Source organism: Tinamus guttatus, unplaced genomic scaffold (assembly GCF_059628265.1).
Source record: "Tinamus guttatus ecotype Peru unplaced genomic scaffold, ASM5962826v1 Tinamus_guttatus_pri_ptg000116l, whole genome shotgun sequence".
NCBI classification, from domain to species: domain Eukaryota; kingdom Metazoa; phylum Chordata; class Aves; order Tinamiformes; family Tinamidae; genus Tinamus; species Tinamus guttatus.
The window spans coordinates 135,183-160,286 of record NW_028288650.1 but is presented as its reverse complement, the minus strand read 5'-3'; the positions used below and the strand labels follow the sequence as shown (position 1 = coordinate 160,286).

The window sequence follows — 25,104 nt, the reverse complement described above, 5'->3', positions numbered from 1 at the left end:
GTGCCACTTCAGATCACTCTAATATTGTTGCCTTCCCAAGTAGTTCAAAGGCCCCTTTTTAACACAGGGATTAACCAGGAACAGCTGTTAAGTGATCCAAAACATGTATCTGCCGAGGTCTCTGTTGCTTATATGATTATCCACCATCTCCAGCATCGTGGTCAAGGGGACACACAGACTTCCAAGTAAACTCTGCCTCAACCAATTAAGCACACCAAAGAATTGCTTTACAAGATACTACTGACCTTAGGCAAGAATACCCAGTGGTGTCTCAGGTTGAACCTTAAGCCAAAGGAGACTCCTAGCAGCACTTTAGTTAGGCATAACTGTGACATTAACATATAGGAAAGACGCACTCAGCTTTCATCTAGAGAGTGTTTAGAGGCCTTTGACATGCACACTTTGTGGAAACAATCCTGCGATTTTAAAGATGAACACCTAGATGAACATCTACCATACAAGAATTATTATTTGTTCACCGAGTTTGCTAAATAAAAAGGTGTAAAGTTATACCTGGCACCAGAAAAGTTTCCGAGATATAGAATGTATTTTTAATAAGTGTTGTTTACCTTTGGATATGTATTTTTTGAGTTATCAATGATGAAACGACATTTTAGCACCCTATCAAGTAGCAGTCCATTGCAGGTCATTCAACTCATGGTATTGCAGATGTACGAGATTAAATGATTAAACTACAAATTAAATTACTTTATTAAACTACAAATCAACCATTTAGTATGGTCTAGATCTTCCACACTAACTGCATTTCCCAAGCTGGTTTGTAGATTGCTACCCAGGACTGTATTGTCGTCAACTGAAGTGTTTATCATTGCTTCATAATTGGGGTACTGCTAAATGCTAGACAGATTTTGTTTTGATATTTGAATTTTGATTTGCAGTATACTAAAAAATAAAATAAAACATCTCTCAAAAACTAACGCACCTCCTCCCTTACCTGAGGAAGCTTCTTACTAAAGAGAAAATGCTACTTCTGAAACCCTCACTGGAGAAAGCAACAGATACACCCCTCACCTCAGAGCACGTATCAGATCTTATCAGTACCAGCAGCAGGTGACAGGGACAAGTGGAATTCTACCTAGTTTCTTGTGGCTTTCTGAAAGGCAACAGAAGTAAAGGGATATATGCCATGAATTCAATTTCAGAAGCTGAAAGTGGGACAATTTAACATACCGAATAAGCCTTACCAAACTCTACAAATATAGTGTTTCATACAGTAATATAACGAAAAAACAAACCTGGCTCCTATATAAACACCACAGACTAGATAGCACTGTTTCATACTGTTTTAATACACAGGATATTAGATACACAAACAAGTGTGTCCATTGTTCAGCACTTAAAATACAGCAGGTAATGTTTTGCTTTTAACACCTAGGATTTATTTTTATCGGACAAGATACTCATATATTGTATAGTGATGACCTCAATGACCTCTGGACAAAATACAATCCCATAAAACATTTTCAGTATAGCCTAACCGGGATGTTCTTGCACTGCAGCTCTACAAGACACTTACAGTGTGCAAGACATTTTAAAAATTCTAGTCATCTCTGACTTGCATAAGGGAAAAAAAAATTAGTTTGTCTTTCTCTTTTTCGCTTTAGCAGGAGTTTTGGGGGTAGGTTCATTTCCAGGGTTTGGTTCCCAGAGTGCGTTTCTTACAAATCTGGAAGCTGCTCCTTTATCAAGTTTGGATGCTTTTTTCTTGTCTTCTATTTCTTTGACCTTGTTCATGTATGTTCTTATTCTCTCCTAGGGAAAGAAAAGAAAAGGTCCAATATATTTCATATTGTTCTCCCAAGATTGTTGATAAAAACAATGAGAAGTTCTCCACACACCTACACATTTCTATAATACGCAGAAAAACAGTATCTAAATTTAAAGATTTCAGTTAAATTTGTATCAGGCTCTTTGCAAACTTGAGGCTTCCTTTTAAGATTTTCCATCACAGGCAGTTACTGTACCAATATCTGCATGACATCTACTATCCTAAGAGTGTGTAGAATCTCCATCTCTATAAGACTTCATCTAATTTAGAGTGAGCCAAGAGAAGTGTTATTATCTTGTAAAATTTAAAAAGCCGCCAAATAGTAAACTCAATTTGGATTTTGGCCTAAATAAACATGGCAAAATGAAATGAGTTATTTCAATGGATATTTGATATATTTATAGAAGAATGTCAGTCTACAGCACATCCAGTCAAAGACATTACAGGCAGTAAGAGTGCAAGGACGCAGAAACGGTGTGGTTAAACTCTGGACTGGCTCCTTGGCAAACCCTCTCCAGCCAAGGCAGCCTAATGCTTTTCCAGCTGTACAAGAGGCTCCTTTTATGACCACCACCAATAAAGCACCTTTCTCTACTGCCATACCATAGAACGAGGAAATCCTTTTACTTCTCCTTCCCACAGTAATGTGGTGTCTCAGCTTGGATTGACCCTGCCAGCTTAGCTTCCTACCTTTCCTACCTACTCATCCTCAGCCACTTGGGCCATCTGTAGAGAAAGGACTTTGAGGGGTAACTCAACTCCTCTAGGACATCACCCCGGGTTAAGTGCCTATTTCTCTCCCCTGACCACAGGGGATACCTGCAGTAATTCTGAACAAATACACAGAAGTTAGTTTGGGATCAGGCATTCCATACCTGATTATTTAGTAAGTACGGCCTTGAGATGCAGGCCTTTTAAGTGTTACTGTACTACCAATAATAAACAGCTGCAGCACACACATAGTACTTTATCTGACACTGAATTATAAATGGCAAATAACACAACATATATGAATATTACACACAGAATTACCAAATGGTTGAGGTTGGAAGGGACCCCCCTGCTCAAGCAGAGACACCTACAGTACCTCCATGAAATATTGATATAATTAAGTTCACATTGATAATGTGTAACAAAACACAGCATCACTGACTCCTTTTTTGAATCTGGAACTTAAACTGTAAACTACAGAACTGGATTTTTCATTCCCTATAGTCACCCTTAGAAGCAACTCATTTATCAAAATATTGGCCACTTTTTCCTGTATCAAAGAGATAACTTGAACTAGGAGAGCTCTACAGTGCCTGAAAACATGATATGCTAGAGTATTCGTTTGGGTTGACTTAGCTAATGAAAACAGAAGGGAAACCCACATGTTTCAACACTGGATAGAAGAGCTGACAGAAACATCAACAACATGACAAGAGAAATGAACTTGGATGGCTTGAATGCAAGTTTCATCCCCATCTATTCCTTGTACATACACAAGAGCAGTTCTAAACACACCACCACAAAGAAAAGGAACAAAAAAGTGACAGAGCAGTTATTAAGCCCCTTCCACATGAACAGTATCACACAACTCCTGGATGGAAGCAACAAGTTTCATCCACCTTGACACGTATAAAAGGAAAAGAGAACTGACAAGAGTCTGGCCTGTGATCGTTCATTCATTCTTCAGAATGAATGGCAATTGTGAAGTAAAATAGCATAAAATATCTAAAGCAGATGAGATTCAGATGATTTTTTTGGTAGAGTTAACACAATATTGAGAATATATAGCACAGGATGATCAAGAAATTGAAAACTCATGAAATATTAACCGATCCATTTTTAAATAAAATGGAGTCTAGACTACTAAAAAAAACTAAAAATAGAAGTAATTTTGTTATTCAGACCAGCTTTACACATTTGCAGCCTTATCTTTCATAGCGCTAGTTATGTAAGGATTGTTTAAATATTTTAAGATTGCCCAGATTTAATATTTTCATTTATAAAGGAATCGAAACAGGCTGCTATTAAATTTTGATTTCTATTTTTTCCTCAGGCTAAACGGTCTGATTTTTTAGGTCAGCAGAATGCTGAAGATAGCCTACCTTCTATAGCATAGTCATGCCGCTAAATGGAATATAAAGACAAAACTAAAAGATTTATTACAGGTTGTAAATATGTCACTAATGCAGAATTACTGGACAATACACACACAACTGGTGCCAAAAAAGCTTTTAGCTTTGTTGCTGAACTGAATTCTTTACTGCTGAGAAAATGAATTAATGGAGGACTTGGAAGGGGGAGGGGGCTCTTTCCCGTCTGTGCCAGTAAATCAACCACACGATACTTCGGGAGTCGCACAAGAGTAAGAAAAGGCAGCCTCAGAGATTAATAGGATTCCAAGTATTTATAAGAAAAAATACCATACTGGAAGTTATAAATTATTATCAGACATGTAACATTTTTCCATTCAACAGATACAAGTGAAAAGCTGCTCTGTTCAGAATCCAATTCTCAAATGTGGGGAAAGAAAAATGAAAGATAAGATGACACTATTTATCTTCTTGTTCTTTTCCAATTTCAGCAGGCTCTTCAACTTGGCCTTAAACAATACTGTTTAGAACTGAAAATATGACTGTCTTAATTTAGAGAAGTCTGGAGGCTATATGAATAGGCAGCTATTCAACGCCGTGCAGTATATGCACGCTATTATGGCAGCACATCTAAAGGCAGATTTAAACACATGTTTACTTAGACAAGAGTTAACTGCCCTGGGTAAGCACAATATTGCCATGCAAATAGTGCAAAAATCTTACCAGTTCTCGTTTCACCGGATGCTCCTTTGGATTTATTCCCTGAGTAGCCAAGTACACTACAAGAGGAAAACACATTTCATGGAACTGAAGGCTGGGATGACTAAGGGCAGAACTCATCAGTCACGTAGGCAGACCGCAGTTTGCGGGCAACACCGCTAGTAAGTTACCTGCACTGCACAGCATCTGAAACTATTTCTGATTAAAAAAATAATTTAGCATGGTTAGATTTTTGGCCCATATAAGAAAGTTAGAAAAGACTGCCGAGGAAAACAAGAAACATCATGACTCATAAAAAATGCCTACATAAGTACCAACTTTTAGGTTGGAATTTCAGCATCAGTTACCCTGATTTAAGGACGGCACTACTTTGGATTCTCAGGGTGACTACAGGTTTTTAATTATTTGGCTATGGAATATGATTATGTTATGTTGGCATAGTCTAGAAACAAGCGTTCAAATGACCATGATAAATACTGCGTTTTCCTCCCACCATATACTCACTCCAGAACATTGAATTTAATGCATAGGCTGAAACCAAATCCAGCTTTGCTTGCTCAAGAGGCTCCAACTAAAATGAGAAAAAAAAATGATGATACATTCAAGCAAGATATGCACAGCTTCAGCAGTATGCATGTTTTACACTTGTATTTGTTACAAACCCCTTCACACGCAACCCCTTCACTGCAGCACAGTTTCACTGAGACTGTTTACGTTTGCTTCCCTGTCTCACAGACCCATTTCCTCCTGGTCCAAGCACTGATAACATTTTCCCAGCTTTATGTTAAATGTCACAGTCCAAGATGGCCAAAAGCACAAGATCTCTTAGCATGTAGTCCTAAGACTACTGTTCCAATAGGCAGGAAGAAGCCCTGTTTTTCTACAAAAACTTTAAAAGAGTTTTTGCTATTATCAGAAGAAAAAAAACCTAACGATATAAAAAACTAAAAGTTCAAATGTCAGTCTACAATTAACAGACATGAACACTGTACGTGTTAGATTGTGTTCAGCACATGATGGAATACTTAGGGCTGTACAGCCAAGAACAAAGAAAGGTAATGAGATTTTTTTTTCCCCTTGACTGTTAAAGTCAATTTATTATTTAATCCTACAGGATTTCCAGAAACCCTGATAACATCGTTGCACAGCTCACTAGCTTTAACAGGGATGCCGTCAAAAGACTGTTGTTAAGACCATTTTCTTCATAACTTGTACTAGAAATCCCGGAGGACAATGTAGTTCCTCTGTGCTTTTGCATTTTCTTGCCCCAAAGAAAAAAATTGCATGTCTGCTTTTAAAAGTTAAAAAGAAAAAGGAGGCTTGTAGGAGGTCTTTGGGCAGTACCTTGCTCTGTATTTATGTCAGAAAAAAAAAAAAAAAGGGTTTTATAAACTTTAACAACATAGCTAGAGTAAACAGCTCAATTGTTCAAGCACCACATTCTGCAAATCTAAACTCCTGGAATCAGAAGATCAATTTTCATTGCCGCCAATTCACCTTTCTATCCTTCCTGGGTAAACTGAATTCCCTGAAGATCATTGTGAAAAGGCCACTTGGACACAACTGTGGATGAGCTATCCCTTCTGGAAAAAGCATTCAGCATGCACTGCCAGGAAGGCTAATGAGCTACAATGGAGTTTACCTAAAGGGCTCACTGCTAGTGCCATCATTTTTCAGCTTGGAAGAACATACATTTCATTGTTTAGTTTGCAAGACCCTCTGGATATCCTAGAGATATAAAAATTGCAAGTATTAAATCAAGGGTATTCAAGGTATCTAGGGTAAGAAGTGTCATATTTGTCTGTTCAGGGTTAGCCTAAGAGGCCCCTTTATTTAAGGTAGGGTTCCCAGATGCTCCTGTACTAGTAATAAAAATGCTGTCAGATGTGAGAATATTTACCTTTCGGAAAAGCTCGATCCTGGAAACAGACATCATTGTCTGAAGCATCTCATCTACAGAAACAAGAGATTTTTCAAATGCTGCGAGATAATCATGAATTTCACTGGGGTAATCTTCCACATTATCATCTTCTGACATTTCCATCTGAAAAGAAGGAATAAAACCAATAATCATTTCATTAACTCTCTAGGTAGTCAAAAGATTATCTTAAAATATGAAGTTTTAGCATTTATTCATTGCACATAGTAAAAAAGGAGCTACTTCTAAAGAGTTCTGAAAGGCTGTATAGATAGTAATGTTGTTAGAGGTACTGCAACTGCAGGGCTACATCCTGCCCGCTGTGCCAGGCGGCACTAAGGGAATCTAGGAGTGGCACAGCAGCAGTGCCCAGCCTTGCAATGCTCTGAAAATACTATACAAGTGTGAGAAAGAAGTTATCTGCATGTTTAAAAGTGCTCTATAAATTGCAATCTAAGGAGTTACATCAAGAAGCAGGCAGAACTTTAAAGAGGGATGTGGCTTGTTCCATCTTAGCAGCAGACAGGACTTCAGCTTTAAAATGGTTATGCAGCACCAGTTATGTCAGGGTCAATTTTAATCTCCAATCCTAGATTTAGGAGTTGGTCCAAGAAGTTTTTTGTAAACCATGCATCTAGTTCTTCGAATTCTCTATAGGCTGTTATAATCTGAGGTATAACTTTACCCAAAGAAAGCTGAGTTTATTCTGGGATTGCAGATTACTGTGAAAATCCTGTAGACACATCTATTCACAGCCACTGTGAGATCAAAGATATGGAAAAAAAAAATCCCAAAATATTCTAGTGCTGATCCCAGCACCCACAGCACCCTTGCCTGGAAGCAGTCATGCCACATCTGGTTAGCTTACAACCGAGATCTTTAATTCTCTAACACCATATGCTATTTAGGACATGGGAAGTTACTTAAAGTCCAGTTATTTTCTACAACTTCGACTGATGGAGAAAGCGTTTTTTGAATGTTGTGAGGAAAGAAGTAAAAAAGCTTTTCCTTCCCTTTTGATGGGCTGCTATGAAGAACAGCAGGAACACCTGGCTCAGCACAGTCCCTTCACTTGGGGTCGCTGGGATCATCTAGCCCAAAATGCTGAGTACAGAGGGCAGTGGCTGGAGAAACTGCACCTTGAAAGTTTGATGCCTGACACCATGGCACTTGGCAGGCATAAACAGCAATGAGACAGCAAACATCTGCCACAGTGCTGGAATTGGTTTTAAATGAAGACTTAGTCTTTTCCTGGCAAGAGCATGGTTTGTGTGAGAAAGGTTTCTATTTATTGTGTCTTCTAGAGGTCAAACAAGAGAAAGATGGGGAGGAAAAACAGGGCGGAGCTCCTATGCTCAAACCTGCCCACAGCTCCAGCTGTTACCGCACCAGAGGGATTCTGAAAATAGCATCACCTATTGAACAGCTCCACTGTTTGCATGGTTTAGAGTGAGAATTCTGCCCAGCTGCTTGATGTGCATTGTGCTCAGAGCTGTTTGTCAGACCAAGTGCAGGACGGCAGAGCTAACCTTGGCAGGCTCAACCGCTGCATCAATCCAGAGAGGCGCAGCCTGCTTCAGCGTGCCGCAGCATCTGCAAGGGCGCCCAGCTTGATGCGCAGTGTGCGGCCCACAGGAAAGCACAAGAGCAACGGCATCATCTCTGTCGTCAATAATGACTATTTGTGTTTAGTTCTGACCTCGCAACCTGCACTATAATAAGCCTCGTTAGTTTTTTTTTTTTTCAGCCACAATCCAGCAACTTTGTTGTTAACTTCTAGTCATAGAATCACAGAAGCGTTATGGTTGGAAGAGGCCTTCAAGATCATCGAGCCCAACTGTAAACCCATCACCACCAGGCCTGCTAAACTACATCCCTAAGCACCTCATCTACACGTTTCCTGAACCCTGCCAGGGATGGCGACTCCACCACTTCACGGGACAGCCTGTTCCAACGCTTCAGCGCTCTCTCCATGGAGAATTTTTTCCAAATATTCAACCTGAACCTCCCCTAATGCAACTTAAGGCCACCTCCTCTTGCCATATAATAAAGCAGAAAAAAACACTACTCTGAGCAACTGAAGAAATTGGATTGTATCAGCTGTTAATACAGCTAAACCTGGTTGGAAAGTGCCCATCAACAGAAATTACTACACTTAACTCATGCAGGAGAGGGGGAACTCAGACCAACATCCAGCCACAAGGTTTACTACCACCTACAATACTGAAGCAATCGCAGTCTGAATGTGATGGACGTGTGGGGACAGAGTCACCCTCTATGAGGACAGCCAAAACGGCAGCAGCAGGAAGAAACCCCAGCAAACTCCTGCAGTAGGAATGTGTGACTGCTCACAACTGACTTGGGCCATTTTACTGCAGCTGCAACGACAAGCAGTCACTGGAACATGTATGCAGCCTGAAGGATGAGATAAGGTGGATGGAAACCTTATCCATTGCAAACATTGTCCAAAGTGAATTTTTATGCTATGGCTGTCTCAGGAACCGGAAAGAATTAAGTTTGCCCTCTTATCACAAAGAATTTACCTGTCTCTGTCAAGCAGCAAGGGCAGGGGAAGAGGCAGCAGCCCTCATGGAACGAAGCTGCGGGCAGCACCCTGGGCCAGGGTCTGCTCCCTGTGCCCAGGCAGGGAGAGAGATTCCCAGAGCCTTTGTGCTTCTCTGCTCCTTGCAACAGGAACCAGCAGCTTGCTGCTCCTGCTGCACAGGGACCGCGTGCTCTCTGCTGGGCTCTTGTTCCAGATCACTAATCTCTGAACAGGATAATATGTTACAGTGCTGGCACATGCCAGCAATAAGGCAGCGAATAGCTTGAAATAGTTTTGATAACAGTAAATCAACAAGAATAAACTTACACTACATTAGAAAATCTGCATGCCAGACCTTCCACAAAACTCTTGGCCAAAATCAGCACGCAGGCTTCTCACTCACACTTGCAAAAGGAAACACCACAACAGGAGGAACTAGGAGCACACCAGTGACTGGATATATCTGTATCTGAAGGCAATATTTCTCTCAATCCTCATGCTGTTAAAACACACAAAAAAAGTTTATCTCAAAGTTCTACAAAGAGTTTTCTGTGTATTTTCAACAAGTGGAAACTTCCTTGGTTCCCGAAAGGGATTCTTATTACACATTTTCTCTTTGTTGGATTTACTGACTGTCAGCCACATTTTGTTACAGATCCTACTTCAAGAGACAAGAAGATCTGACAAATATTCAGATAAGTGAGGATATGAAAATACATGCCAAGTACGCATGTTAGTAATTGGGAAGGCTGGAGGGAATACAGGTAAGATAGTATTTCCATTACTAATTATTGGAAAAACAAGATAGAATAATTTGTGGTTGTGTGCATAATTACAGTAATTCATACCACCTTTAATTTGAGGAATGCAAATGAAAGTTCATAACCTATAAACATAAAATAGAAAAGGGGCTATTTCAATTAAAGACAAGGGGAACGAATAGTGATGAAAAATGGGATATGACTTCATAACATCCATCTACCAGACACAACTTTTCTTTCCAACCCTGAGCTTAAAAAAAAAGTCATGCAGTTTTGTGGAAAGCAGCTGGGGTTGGTAGTAGGCAAGTATTTAAGGAAGAAAAGGGCAGTTAAGTCATAAACCAAACTATTTACACGAGAAAACTGATTAATTGCATGCAAGTCTGATCAATAAAGATGTCGTAAAATGAGCTCACACAGGTGGTAATTCTCATTTATTAAGAAAGATCACCACATTTATGTAAAGTTTTGCTTAGAAAACAAGGAATACACTGTGTTCTTTCCAGTCAGTTCAGGATAAACCAAAAAAAAAAAAAAACAAACGAACAAAAACAATGCTGCAGCCTCAACCATAACCAAAGCAGGCTCCTTGCTGGCATACAAAGGTGAGAAAGGGCAAGAGGGGAAGTGCACAATTTGTAGATCAGAATCTATCCTATGCTTTAACGCAGCCTCAGGGAGCAACTGCCAGCCCTGGCTTAAGAACGATGCTGTCCTTCCTAGAGAGACAGGAATGGCCAGAACAACCCAGACTCTCCTGTGGCGCTGGACACTCCTGCAGGAGACGCTGCTGCAGACACACGCAGCGAGTAATGGACACTTGCGCCTGTACCAAAGGGGCAGCAACAGACACTAACAAAACAGAGCTGGAACAGTTCCACACAGCACACAGACAGAAGACAAAAATAGCCAAGCATCCTTAGCGTTGTGGCATAATGAGAGTTTGCATTAATTCTTACCTATTGAAGAGCTAACTGGTCTTCAGTACTTTCATAGGAGTTCAGATCTTATTTTTTCATATTACTTATTTTAGAGGGAAAAAAAAAAAAAAAACAGATTAACTTTCCTTCTTTTCACAGATACTTACAGATATGCCAAGAAAACACCAAACAAATCTACAACCCTTTGATTAGGGAACACAACATTGTCTTAAACCCCTCAGATGCACTAGAACACCAGTGCTGCTCCTAAAGAAGGGCACCGAGCCCCCTCCAGGCAAGTCCTCACTCACAAGCTGCAGCCAACGCAGATGGGTGAGAGAAGCAACACGTCCCTGCTGCTCTTGCACTGCTGCACTAGCAACAAACATCTTGTGCTACCACAGCTAAAGCTACCAGAAATCATAACAATGAGTCCTTAGATTACAGACCGAGAGATCCATTTTATTCCTTGCTTACAAACTGCCAAGGACACTAGGTGCTGATGTGGGACAAATTCCTCAGCATTACTGCTGTATAATAAGAAAAGTTAGCTACTAACCATTCCAATGCCTCCAGCTCTGTTTTGCGGCAGAGCCAGCTGGGGCAGCTGGAGAGCACATCCCGCACATGCATTCAGAGGGTTCTTGTAGTGCCAACTCACAATCATGTTTACAGGAGAGATTTCCAGTGCAAAAGCAATGAACCCTACCATGAAATACCAAGTATGCACCAACAAGCTTATCCTGATCGCCTTACAAATATCCCAAACCAAGCTACGACAGCTATGCAAAACACTCTTCACAGTGTATTACAAACTGGCAAAGTCAAGCAGTCATTGCTAACACTGCCTTCCAAGCCAGGCTCCAGTGAGCATCCCCAAGCTCCCTGAAGCAGCCTGCACCACCGCCCACGGGCGGCAGGCTCCGGCCGATGCTGCTGACAAAGTCCTTTCAGCTTCTGAGGATTTGCACATTCTTCCCCCTGCCGCCCCCACCCCCCACCTCTTCTTAAGGATCTAATTTTAAAGGCAAGGATAATATTTTTGAAGCTCAGTTATACTTCAGTCCATGGGTGACATCACATGAGGGAATTAAATATCCCTTCTTAGCCTAAGCAACCCATACACACCGCAGTCCCACCCACATCCATGTAAACCAGCTTTGATATCAAATTTTAACCTCATGCGTACAGTTCCTAAAACATTTTTATTCCCTCTGCAGGATCATCAGCTGTCCTAGATTCCACAACTCCAAACTGACACAGTCGTTTCCCCTGCTGCACAAATGCAGCACACACAGGCTCGAACCTATCCGTAGTCTGTCAGTGGGGCGATGATCGGCCTCGCTGTCTTTGTAAATGTCCAGAGCACTCCCTGGCGATAGGCTTTTGCAAAAGCTCTCACACACCGACTACGTCGGCACAGCTCAGCTGAACACTGAGGCGCTACAATGATGTTAAATTTCTAAGTCTAAACGCTCCTGTAAAATATAACACCCAGGAGAACTTTTTGTACAGCAAAACTTGCATAAAGAGCTTACTCCGTCAGGTTGGAGGAGACCAGTATCTTCACATTCCCAGTATTTTTCCATGTGTGACAGGAACACGTACCAAATACTGTCATCCAACCGAATTCATAGTGAACAGAAGATAACATGCCTCTGGTCTACAGCTGAAATATAGTCTGAATCATGAAGTCTAGGGCCTCTTCCAAATTTTGCTGCCACTATCCACTGGTATTAGTGCCATAAATACCCAGAAACATAGCCATGGGGATTTTTTAGTCCTTTTAAACTGATTTTTTTTTTCCTTTGGCCAGTAGCTCCACAGAATGTGGAATGAGAGATCCACACTGAAGGGAGGGGAACAAGAAGAAAGGGAATGGCACTAAGCACAGCCTGACAGAGGGAGAGCAAGGCACAGGGAGAACACAGGAGGCAAGGAAGTCAGAGGCCTGGGCATACACACTTCCCAGCCCAGAAAAACAGAGCTCATGCAGAGCACCACACGCAGGGAAGGCCACCAATGCCGATGGGTAGATAACTGCAGTCTGTACACACGAACAGAGGTCCAGCATGAAGAGCACAGAAAAGCACCTAATTACAATGAAAAGCAGTCTAGTCTGCAGCCTCGAGGCTTTCATGGCATTACCACGTGTCACTAAACGTAATAGCATCGAGCTTCTCTCTCTTCGTCACTCCTCAGCCACCTTCGTTCCTCCAGCTCCAATTCTGCGCTATGTTTCTGGAAGTGCAATGACCAGCACGGGCCCCCGGCCCTGCTTATTTATCTATAGGGACTGACATTTTCCTGTATTTTGTTCACCATTCCATATACATCCTATGATTTTTGCCCTGCTGCCATTAAAAACAAAGCAACCAACCCTTTGGTATTTCCTGTGTAAAGGAGATCAGTTGTGCACAAGGGAGGAAGTGATTCTAAACATCTTGCAACCACTTCAAAGAGAAAGCTTATGCTTTCATGCTTATGAAAATAGCTTCTGTGATTTCTGTATATTAGTCAGTACATCCACATTTCTGATAGGAAGCCTACAAACCACTAAAAAAGCACTTTCGCACTTTTATGTTCAAGTTCCTCATATTCTGGAGAACAGCCTTGCATCAAATGCCTTCATTTCTTTAGCAATGAAAGCACTGCTACAGGATTATCAATATTACACTAAAAACTTTTTTTTTTCTCTAAACTAAGAAATATTCCAGACACCTTTCAATTTTGACTTACTTCAAAATCAAGTCTTTGCACTTTTGCATGAGGCCTTTTAACTGGCACAACCTAAAGTTTCAAGTTAAAGAGCCTTAAGTTGCTAGCAGCCACTAAATTTGCAACAAAACACTATGACAAAGTGGGGGAGAATTGTAACAAGATCCAAGTTACCGCTGGGCTACTCTTGCCCAGTAGTGTTAAGTAGCAGCTGCCTCTCTGCCAAGGAGAAGAGCGCCCCTGGACTCCTGCAGCTCTAGCCTGGGTAGCTTCTCCCCAGAGGAGAGGCTTTTCTTAAGCAAAAGCTGTGAAGCCCCCAAGGCACCCGGAGCTGCAACACGGCTTTATCGACTCTTAGTAGGAACTTCACCTTCTCCTGCCTGAGGAACAGCCACCCTCGGGGGACAGTTTGTCACGAGGCTCTTGTTCTAACGGACTCCGCGCGGGAACTGGGGATATATAAATACATACACAAATAAGCGAAGGCAGGTGACGTACCCCAATGACGCCGGCAAGTCCCCCTCACCAGCCCCCCCCAACAACGGTCGCTGGGTCACGTGCCCCTCATCCCCAGCAGCCGCCGGGCCACGTGCCCCTCCTCACCCCAAGCGCCGCCCCGCGCACGGGAAGCGTTTCCACGAACAGAATACAGGGAAGCGCCGTTACCCGGCTGAGCTCCCCGGGGAGCGTTTCCTCAAAAGGAATACGGGAAATGGCCGTTATCCAGCTGAGCTTCCACCAGGAACCGGAACAGCCACCGGGAGCGCGGATAGGGCGCCCCGCGCTTGCCTCCGTGCGGCCTTGCGCGCGCGCTGCCGCCGCAGGGGCGGGGCCTTGCCGGGGCGCGCCACGCTGACGTCACCGCCGCGACGCGGGGTGCGAGAAGAGGGGGCGGCTGCTCGGCGGCTTCCCGCCCTTTTGTCCCGCTCCCGCGTCCCGGCCTTCCTGGGAAAGTCCTCCGGGAGGACCACGGCCGCCACGCGCATGCGCATGCGCACGCGTGGAATGGGGCCGCGCTGCCATGCCCTGTCCCGGAAATCGGCACGCATCAGTGCGAGGAAACCGAGGGCGCTCGTACACGGGATGTGATGAAAGCGTGGTCCTCTTCCGGATTTTTTAAGACAAACGGTCAGTGTCTGTTTTATTCAGTGCCACTAAAAAAATCATATTTCATCATTATTTTGAATTAATACCAATTCTCTTCTTTAAATTTCACCTTTTCATTGTTTAAGACTGGGGAAAAGAACCCTCCAAAAACATCGATATGCCTCAAAATAGACCAGAAACCTTTTTTTTTTTTTTTTTTTTCCTGGACTTTCTGAAAGAAAAAAAGAGAAAAAGAAAGGAGATATACTTAAGCTTTTAAGCCTTGCTCCAGGCAGACATTTTGAAGCGAAAATCCTGAAATTTTTGTAGAATAGTACTGCTTTCCTTTCACAGTCTTGATTTTTTTTTTCATATCCTGCCAATTTCATGTTCTTCCTGTTTCCTTGCTTTCTTGCCTGTGAAAGTTGTCAGGGCTCTGCAGATAGACCCAGGAAAGTCACAACAGCCTCAGGAGACTCAGCGAGGGCCCTCTGGCTGCCTAAGGGAGGGAAGAGAATAAACGGTGTGCAGCCTAGGGGCTGCGCAGGGCGAGCGCAGCAGACAAGTGCGGGGCAATGGGAGGCCCTGCGCTGCTGTGCCTGAAGTGTCACTCATGGTGTGACATGGTGTGACTCATGGTGTCTCCCACCTCTGAATGCAACATCTGCTCTCGGAGGCGGACTGTGGGGAGCTGCGTGGGAAAACGTGCTCCGTGGCTGAGGCTCAGGAGGTGAGCCCCGCGTGGAAGGGACCTGCTCTTTCCAGGTGCACTGAGGAGTCCTGTCACACCATCTTGAACTTGGATCAGGCCCCTGGTCATTCTCCGGGTCAGGAAACAGCAGCTCTTGAAGCCAAAGGGATCTTTGCTTGCATGGGGTAAGCGTAAAGAGAGAAAAGGGGGAGAAAGGTAGCAGGGAAGGGGACCTAAAAGGCTTCACTTCTTCAGGAGATGTCCTGGATGGATGTCCAGATTGGATTGATAGGCTAGCTCGTTGGAGGCACTTTGTGCATTTCTGTTCGAGCGGGTGAAAGGCTTGCACGTCCATGTGAGAAGTCTGTGTGTGTCTGTGCATCCGTGCAAGCTGTGGGAGTCGTGTCCCGCCAACTATAGTGAGGAGACAGACCAGACTCCCCGCAGCAGGGCCGCTGCCGAGAGACGCCCGAGGGCCAGGCAGTGCTGGGGGCGCAGGCGGCGGCGCTGCCCCCTGCGGGGCCCACGAAGCAGCTGCGAGCGAAAGCCACCGCACGGGGGGCCAAGCTGCCCAGCGCCGCTGCGCGGCCCCTCTGGTCAAGCCCATCCTCGACATCCGCCCGCTACATGTTATGCATGGAGAGGGTCCACATCTGCGCCCCCAGGTGCAAGACCAAATCTCCTCAATAAAATAATAGTTTGCCCTTCCAGAGTCCAAAGAGATGAGCACAGATCTTACAACCCTTTAAACCTGCTCGGGTCCTTCCTTCCTCTGCATTTGCACATCACAGATCAGGAAACAGAGAGAGGGAAACTGACAGACTGTCTGATTTACCAAATGGTACAGAGGGAGTTTGTGCCAGAATCAGACTTCCTAATCCCAACAGTTGCAGGATCAACGGGAACACGGTATGCACAGCACCGGGTACGGGCTGAGCCGTAAAGTGCAGCTCTCTGCCTCCTTCTAGCGGCTCACGCTTGTCTCACGTTCCCTGCTGAACCCAAACTAGCATCTGCTGAGGGGGTTGTTCAGGTAACGAGTCCCTGTTCTTGGTGCCACGGAATAGTGGAAGATCATCCAGAAGGTTGCTGTAAACATTAATCTTTCTGCTCAGAATGGCTACAGTGCTTACTTGGCTTTCAAAAGCAAGGAATGAGGAACTGGGGATATACCTTTATACCACTCAAAAACTGATTGAAATGCAGCTCTCATAATTCAACTGTTCTACATTGGTGCCATTCTCATATCATACTATGATTTTATGCACTTAGTGGAAGCCATTTAACTTGAGAGGCCTATGAATGATTATTGATTTTTCTCTGTCATTCTCAAACTAACAAAAGACAAATCTAAACATTTCAAAATAAGCAGTGATTACTCACTTATGATTTATCTGACTCACTATGTGAACTATATATTGACTGCTCCAAAGCCAGTGTTCATTGCAAGCAGACATATAGGCCAAACCCTGTAGTCATGACCCCACTGGAAATATTATGCTTACATGTGAACAGAGGGTTTCTGTTCTAAAGTCTCATTCATTATTCTCATCAGGATTATAATTCAATAGCACAGGCAGGTTTGCTTTATTTGAGGCATGAATTAATATTTTATCAGTGTATTATCAAAAATACTGAGAGTATGAAATGTTGAACAGCTTCAACTCTCTGTCTTGGAACATCAGGCCTACATATTTTGTTAAAAAGAAAGCTTCTTGTTACAAGACCTTGCACCTTAGCTACATGAACAGAACCTTGTTGGTAGATATGTTTCTAAGTAGCATTTCAGATAAAAAGTGGGAGTGCTGTTTTATATGGCATATCAGGGATAGTGACCCTGATGGGATATTTAAGTAATAGCCAAACCTCATCTTTCCAAGCACTAAGGAAACTCTATGCCTCAACATCAGCAGAAGCTTAGTATCTAATGGCCACATGAGGAGACCACTGCTGCCAATCACAAGTAAATTGTCACTGCGCATTGGATTAAGCACAAGGTTTTTACCCCACCTAAGTGAAAATCAAAGCTTCAAAAACACAGATTTTGTGTAGCCCTCTGTGCACAAAGTGCCATAGTCCCTCAGACATCCCCACCACTAAATCCCAAAACTGTGTGAATTCCACTGGGGGAAAAAGATGTTCAACTGCACTCATTTGGAGCACTCTGTCCAAATCCTCTGTTATCTTCTCTCTCCAATGTATGGTAAAAACCCTTAATGTTGCTCCTGTGGTGTGAATGGCAGGAAGGCTGGCAACACTGAGCCTCCCAGCCACTAGATCATATGCAGGACAAGCCAGGAGGAAACAGCCCAGGACAATCATCTCAGCGTGGAGAAAGACCCATTCAAATGGCACTCTTTCCATTCAGCCAATCTGTCCTTTGTATTAAATTAACAAAACAGCAGCAGCAGCGACTGTGCACACTATGAAAGACCAGCAAGGTTGTCCACAAGAAATAAGATTAATGACAAGTAACATCTCTCACCAGTTTGGCTAATATAACACAGCAGCTGTGCAGAAGCTGCTTGTTGGACTGAGATGACAGCTCTCATAGGACCCCAAATCCTCAGAAAATTTGGGGCACGTTCTTGGCAAATCCTGGCAATTGCATGGAGAGAAGGGAGCGCCCAGGGTTACTTACTTCAAACAATCTGAATAATTTTGTTAACCCTGAAAGCCTTCCCCAAAGCCCCACTCTGCACTGAAAAGCACAGTAATGCCTGTGAGGAAAGGTGCCTCGGAAATAGTTGAGTATAACCTATGTTCAAGTCAAGCTTTGCTGTTGCAGATGAGTTAAAAATCTCCCTCCAGCAAAAATATGCATTTCTACCTCTGATGACTGCAGCCTGAACTACAGCCTTAGGGTGGCAAATCCAACTGCCAGGAGTGCTTCCACTGAAAATCCTATGGAGATGCTCATACCGAAGAGAAACCCAAAACTAGCCTGGATTCTTCTGCTGTGCATCTGGTGTGAATGCAAATACACATGCAAGAAGCTACTTCTAACAAATGGTTAATGAATCATTGGCAGAATAAAAATACAGATGTTAAAATCAGAAAAAAATACTTCTCTATCACCTGTAAAAGCAAAAGGTGACTATAACAGGCAGCTATAGTCCTTGTAAGGGAGAAAAAAAGAAATGGGATTGCTCTGTCTGCAAGTCCTGCTTCTTTTGACACTAATTGCTCTTTATGGCCATTTAACGTGAGCCTTAGCAAGAGCAGATTCATTTAGTAATTCAGTCTTTCTCAGTAGATACTTTTGCCTCGTGTTCAGCATGAGCCCTTTCTATCAATTACTAGAAAGCCAATTCATCCAGGCACAGAAAGCACTCCCTTGTATTCTGGCAGTTGTTGCCTTAAGCCTCTAGAGATTCAAGAACAGTGCCGAAAACACTGAACCTCTTCAGCCTTAAAATGAGCTTTGCCAGGCCAGTGAGAATATAGTTACATTATGCTGAAACTCAGCCGAGAAACCGTGTGCTACCTCCACTTATTCTGGAGCCTGGGCTCAAATCGTGTTTGTCTATTCCTGCAAAACATCCATCTTCAAATTATTTCATGAGTCAATCTGAATCTGGACACCTTGAGCCGCAAGCCATTTCATGACAGAGTTCTTGACCTACTGTGTTTAAGTCAAGTTATGGCCAACGTCATTAACAAGCAGAGTATCAAAAAGGTACCTTCTAAAATCCCAGGCTGGGGCAAGCAGAGCCATCTGGGGGTGTGAGTGGGTGCAGCACCTGGAGGCCTCAGCCACGTCAGGCACTTCCACACCAGGCATTTTGTGACGGGGAGGATGGCTTCTTGGCCAGGTAACCTGATGAATTTGCAGTGTTACCCCCAGGCAGACGGGCGAGTTACCAGAGGAGGGTGCAGCAGGAGCGACCTCCCATCTGCTCAGCGGGACTTGCCTGCCTGCACACCCTGCCCCTCTGAATACGGCCAAGGAGCTGACGTTTCCCCTGGCCTGTGGCGAGACAAATGCTGGCACAAGGACAGCGACAAGTGCGCTTGGCCCAGGGCATGTTTGTGGTAACTTACCTCTCTGTCCGTATTTGGGAGACCGGAGACATGAGAGCAGGAAGAGAGACTCTGCAGTGATTTATCACAAGGCAGATGGTGGGCTCAGGAAGAGATCGCGTGATTTCCAGCTCTCAGGCTTGTGCCGCTGTCGCTAGACCAGAAAGGAAATGCTGTGTTGAAGCTAACCCAGAGACCTCTCACATCTCCAGGAGCCCCCAAAGTGCTGGCAGTGCCACACAGCACAGGGAGAAAAAGAGTAACCTCCAAAATTTTCCAGCTTGCTGGCCTTGGGGACACTGTATGTGGCACCCTGGAGGCTCAGATGAACTTACATTCACCTTTCAGATAAAGTATTTAGGAAATACATTTTTTCTGCACTCAAATTGAATTAGAATGCCTTAAAACCTACTAAAACCAGACTCTTTTCCCTTTTACCAACTTAACATTTCTAATCAAAATATAGATGTAAAAGTTCATGGGAAAAAAAAGGAAACTGAGCTTGATGTAGCTTTGTTTTAGAGAGGGAAAATAATGTAAGTCAATAAGGCTAGCTCAAATTCCCTGATTAAAGCATCTTAACCTAACCGATAGGAAAGCTGAGATTTCTCCTGAGATAAGGATAGTTAGGACAGATCAAAGAGCTTGTATTCATGGCAGCTAGATTAAATTACAGGATGTGGTGAAGTGCTGGGTACCATATCTGGTTACTTTATGTACTAAGATTTATTTGCTAAATGCAGATATATATATATTAGGTTAGAGCCATTTATTTATGGAAACTGTAGGAATAAATTGAAAACAACTTACTATACTTGGAGCATTTATTTTGATATTGTTCCAAGATAGCATTTCTTCCCGTTATTATACAAGGCTGTCATTTTTTATAGCTGTCTCTCTCACAAAGGTTGTGGAAGTAAATTGTGTTAGAAATTGAGTTTTTTTTTTCCTAGATGCATTATTATTCCACAGTTCTCACTTTTTAGCTTCTGTGGATAAACTCAGTACAATCATATTATTCATAGCGCAACTTCATTTTAATAGGAAGCCTGGCATAACTTTAGGAGTAAATTAGGATTAGGACCCAAATTACCATTGTCTTTTACAAGTAATTTTCATAGTTAGGGTCCCCAAAGTACTTGGTTTTTAGGTGATAAAATATGTCATCAGCAGTCTCTATATGTTATAAAACTCAAAAAAAAAAATCCTAATATATCCAGATATATTCTAGTATAAATAGGATGAAAAGCAAAGTGACCTGCTTGCCTAAAGAATCTTCTTGAATCCCTTCCTTTTACTGTGTTTTTAGTCGTCGTTTTTAATGCAGCTTTCCTATGGGCTTAGGGCTGTTCTAGAGCTAAGGGCAGGTAGCAAAAAAACACCCTTAGCAGACAAACATTGCATTTTTATTACACATCTCTTTGGTCAGTTGTGCTCAGAGGACGCACAACCGAGACAGAAGGAGAGAAGGGCCTGTGTAACCAGGGCAGTGATACCTTGACTAGTGCTACCAGATGCTGGTGACAAGCAATAAATGTCACCAAGAGCCTTAGCATGTAGCTGCTAGGCTGTGTGGGAGAATTCAGTGCTTCATTCCCCTAGCAAAAGAATTGCAAAGGCAGGTAAAACCAGAAAAGGTGCATATAAATCTTTTTTTTTTATGGTGGAAAGTCACTATTAGGATAGTCTGACTCTTTTGAACTGTCCAGTTTAGAATTTTCCTAGCCCATGGAGGAGGATCGTCATATCCTAGGCCGAATGCATCAGCACAACTAATGCACAGCCTCCATTGTGCTTTGGTCAGACCTCTGTCAGTGCTAAGCACAGAAAATGATTCACACTGCTGCCAGCCACATCCTAGATCCCCCCTGCAAAGGACAGGGACGGGAGTAACAGCCATTCCTAGCAGTCACTCTTGACTGTTGCTTCTGCAGTCCAGCCTGGACACGAAGCAGCTCCATGTCCCTGTTCCCTATTCCTCGCATCCCTTCCCTGAACACCTGCACGAGGCCCTGGGGAGGCAGGAAGGCTGCACAGCTCTCTGGTCCAGCCTTGTGCACAAGCAGGAGGGAAGCAGTAGGAGGAAGAGAATGAGAACATCAGCAATGGAAAAAGCAGCAGGGTCTCTGCAGGTGCTACAGGAGTGGAGCCTGCTAACAGGCTGCAAAGTCCTGCCCTGCCAAACTATGCCAGGAAGACACACAAAGCAGAGCCTCCACCATCTCTGTAGGCAGTCTGATGACTCAGAACGTGAGAGGTTTAGCATGGGCCGCAACCAAACGGATTTCATTAGCTGCACCTACGTGTTATTGTTATTTTTTCCTTGTTACTGCAGTGCTGCCTAGAAACCTGAGCCTCGCAGGGCCCCACGCTGGAAATGCTCTGAGATTGTCTCTGCCTCCGGCAGCTTACAGGCAAGAGGGAAGAGACAAAAGATGGGGAGAGCTGGAGGAAAAAGCCTTTCATGCACAGAGGATACACCTGGAGTTGGATTATACCTGGTGGACAGCAGCAGAACAGGCTGAGACAGCACCCTAGCAACACCAGAGCCAGAAAGAGCTACAAAGACAGCATTAAGAGGTGCAGGGTCCTGCTGTGCCATATGATGCACCGAGGGTACAGCTCCCTTATTCCTCTCAGCAAAACCATAACTAAGAGTAAGAAAGATTCGAGGCTTTTCACCGTGTGAAAAAGCACATTTCATCTGTGCAAAGGGAGGCTAAAGTGCACTGTGCTGATGGAAATGGCCTCAGGAAAAATCAGGGCCTCAGTATTTTTGGAGACACAAAAATTGCCAGTGCAATTTGGGCCCATTCACATTTTTCTTCTAATCCTGCATTCTTTTGTCATCCTTCTACTAAATCAGAACATGTTTCTATGAATCATCATCAACAACCCTGTCCTCTGAGCCCTGTGGCTCGCCCTGGTGCTATTTAGCTTCCTTGCAAACATTCAACCAACTAGGTAGCATGTTTGCTGTCACCACTGGCTGTGCCACCAAAATAAATTAACTTTTCATTACATTTCATGCAGTAACTTGTTAACTTTCCTCATGTACTTCCATTATAAGCTCCTTTGGGCCACAGGCAGCTTTTCTGAACTGCACAACTGGATTACACAAGCAGTGAGTATTTATAAATGAATATAGTTCATGTATGAGCTGTTCCAAAGGAAGTTCTCAAAAGGTGGCACACTATTTTTTTCCTCAGTCCTATCTGTGTCACTTGCATTGCTGGTTCTGGTCGTTAGAAAAACAGGGACACTAAGTAGTGCTTCTTCCACCTCACCAGTGCACTGTATTGCTGCTTCACACACAGCATTGTCACTTGCTTTCCTTTGCTTACAGTTCAATTTCATGGCTACATCTTAATTTGTGTGTGTGTGTATAGTAATTATATACCAGCCAAATGTAGGCCACCTTTACAGGAACCTTAGAGGGCTGCCATCTCTGAGGACCTGTGCAAACAGCAAACGTAACCGTGCTGATAGGAAAGAAGTCCCGACTTGTAGCAGCTGGGGCCACACTCGGTACCTGCGCACGGGCAGTGCTCCCGCTCCTGCCGAGCCTGCGGGGTACCCGGCACCAAGCGGGGCAGTTCGCAGCCCGCAGCAGCGCAGGGCTTGGCAGGGCTCCCGGATCCAGCCCAGCGCCTTCCACCCTGGGAGCAGCAGGACTTTATTTAGAACCCGCTGTATTTCTACAGCTGCCAGGCTGCAAAGTGCCAGTCTTCAGCAAGAGGGAGAAAGACTATAAATAGGGCCATCTGGGCTACCACCAGCAGTTTTTGGTCAGCTTACGTTTCTTGCTTAGCTTAGGAGGAGCAGGAATCTGATCAGGAGGCTGTACAGCACAGTGCAGACATTAGCAGCAGCTCTTTTGTCCAGTCAGTAACTCTCCTTTATTGTTCTAGATACCCAGATGCAGCCGCTCGTTTTCTTGCCAAGAGCAGCACTGCCATTCATCTGTGCTCTCCTCAAACTCTGATTTTTTTTTGCAAACTCTCACCGTGCAAACGGTCACAAATTTTCATGAAGCTAGCTGCCTGTGAGGGAAACAACTTCCTTTATCGTCAGAACAAAAGATAAAATGAACCCTCCCCAAATTAAGTGGCCAGAGGTAACAAGTTTCATTTTTTTGAGGCTTCTGGAGCTTTAGGAAGAGCCGTTTACTAGTTCTTGCCCTAATCTGTATCACCATCTAGGCTCACTTGGGGCTATCCCTGGAGTTCTTTGTGTAAAGGAGGAACATTGATGCTGCAGGGCAAATGCACAAAATAAGATCAAGAGCCCAGTCCGGCACTGGACTTGTTTTTCTCATAGGTATCTCTACTGAGTTTTTTCTTCCCTCACTTTGCGTGTAACTCAGAATTACTACTAGAGAGAAAACCCCTATTTCCACAGAATTCTACTGCCTAGCATCACTTTCAGTGAGTATATTTTATTTACAGTACAAAGCTAATGGAGGTCATCTTTTAACACTGCATTTTAGATTCAAACTGGTTGAACTCCAGCCTGAGCTTTTCAAAGAGGTCTGAGGCAAGACTGCAGCACAGTAATTCCCTCCCTTCCTCACCCTCCAGGATGCACCCCTAAGAGGGGCAACGCTGAAAATAACTGAGGGACACATTATCTCAGTGTTATGCCATGTGTGCAAGCAGATGGGATTACTTGTGTCAAGAAAAATCAAATACCAACTATTACACCTGCAAGCAAACTGTCAAGTCTTAGGGAGACAGCTGGATCTCATAAATCTTTCCCTCCTGCCACACAGTCTATACAAGAGAGCACTCACTGGCCCGTGTTACCTCTGACACGCTGCATAACCTGCCCCTTGTTCGCCGAGCCAGAGCAAGGCTTGCACGTGCATCTGTGCTGCACGAGAGGTTATAGTGCTGCAGCTTTGGCAGATGGGCCGACCTCTAGCCTTGTCCAGGAATCTCAAAATCCTCCGTTCAGCCTTAGCAGCTCAGCTATGTGCCCAGAGTACCAGGGACCCTTCCCCGAGAGGCCTCTGTGGCTGCAGCCTTTTCAGGACACTCCAGCCACCGTCCAGCCCCCAGACCAGGCATCCCCTTCACGACAGGACAGATTGACACAAGGCAAACCTAAGAACTGTTTTACTGGAAGTGAATTTTTGGGATCGCTCCGGACACATTCCCATGTGTTACTGTCAGCTGTTGTGTCTTCAGCACTGCTGGTGCTTGCTGAACCGAGGACAAAAGACCATGAATTTGAAGGCTAGACGTAAGTATCTCTGGCCTACTAAAACCCATGACCTTCAACAGACACACTACATTTGCATCTACTGCAGTTCTTCTCCAGGCCCCTCTCTCCTATACAGGCACAAATGATTTTTAGCTTCCACAAAGTCCTACAGCCTGCAAGCTTTTCAGACCACAGGCCCCTACTATTTTTTTCCTCACTGGTTCTAATCAATTAACATAGCAAGGCATTAGAAGGGCAAATCCATCTGACTTGTATTTAGCCTGGATGTTGCCAACCCCCTGATCTCCACGACCTACCCTCTTCACCTGATCTCTGAACCCCTAACTGATCTTGGTTCTAGTGCTGCCCTTCACCCGCAGCCCTCAACCTCTCGTTCCAACCATTTCCCTCTCCACATCAAAAAGTCTCTGGCTTCCACGTTGCCCTTTTTACATACCTTGGCTGTCAGCAGCATTTGGCAGCTTGTTCTTCCTGCATCTTGCTCAAAGGCCAGCTGGTGGCAGGGCAGGTACAGACGCGGAGCCCCGGGCCCGTCTCTCCGCAGAGCAGAGTCGTTTTCAGGAGCGCTCCCTGGAAAGCAGGGCTTGATGCAGCACAGGCAACTCACCCATCTGTCACACACCAGT

General features: G+C 44.0%; 1 protein-coding gene across 1 annotated transcript; it reads right to left on the bottom strand.

The window, feature by feature from the left end:
* Positions 1-1,290: 1,290 nt before the first annotated feature.
* C1D (C1D nuclear receptor corepressor) lies at positions 1,291-24,976 on the bottom strand. Its single transcript, XM_088521228.1, has 5 exons — positions 24,915-24,976; positions 6,491-6,634; positions 5,095-5,161; positions 4,594-4,649; positions 1,291-1,773 (listed from the first exon to the last, which is right to left on the bottom strand). The coding sequence occupies exons 1-5, from the start codon at positions 24,930-24,932 to the stop codon at positions 1,597-1,599; spliced, it is 462 nt and encodes a 153-aa protein (XP_088377354.1). The 5' UTR covers positions 24,933-24,976; the 3' UTR covers positions 1,291-1,596.
* Between the last annotated feature and the right edge of the window lie 128 nt (positions 24,977-25,104).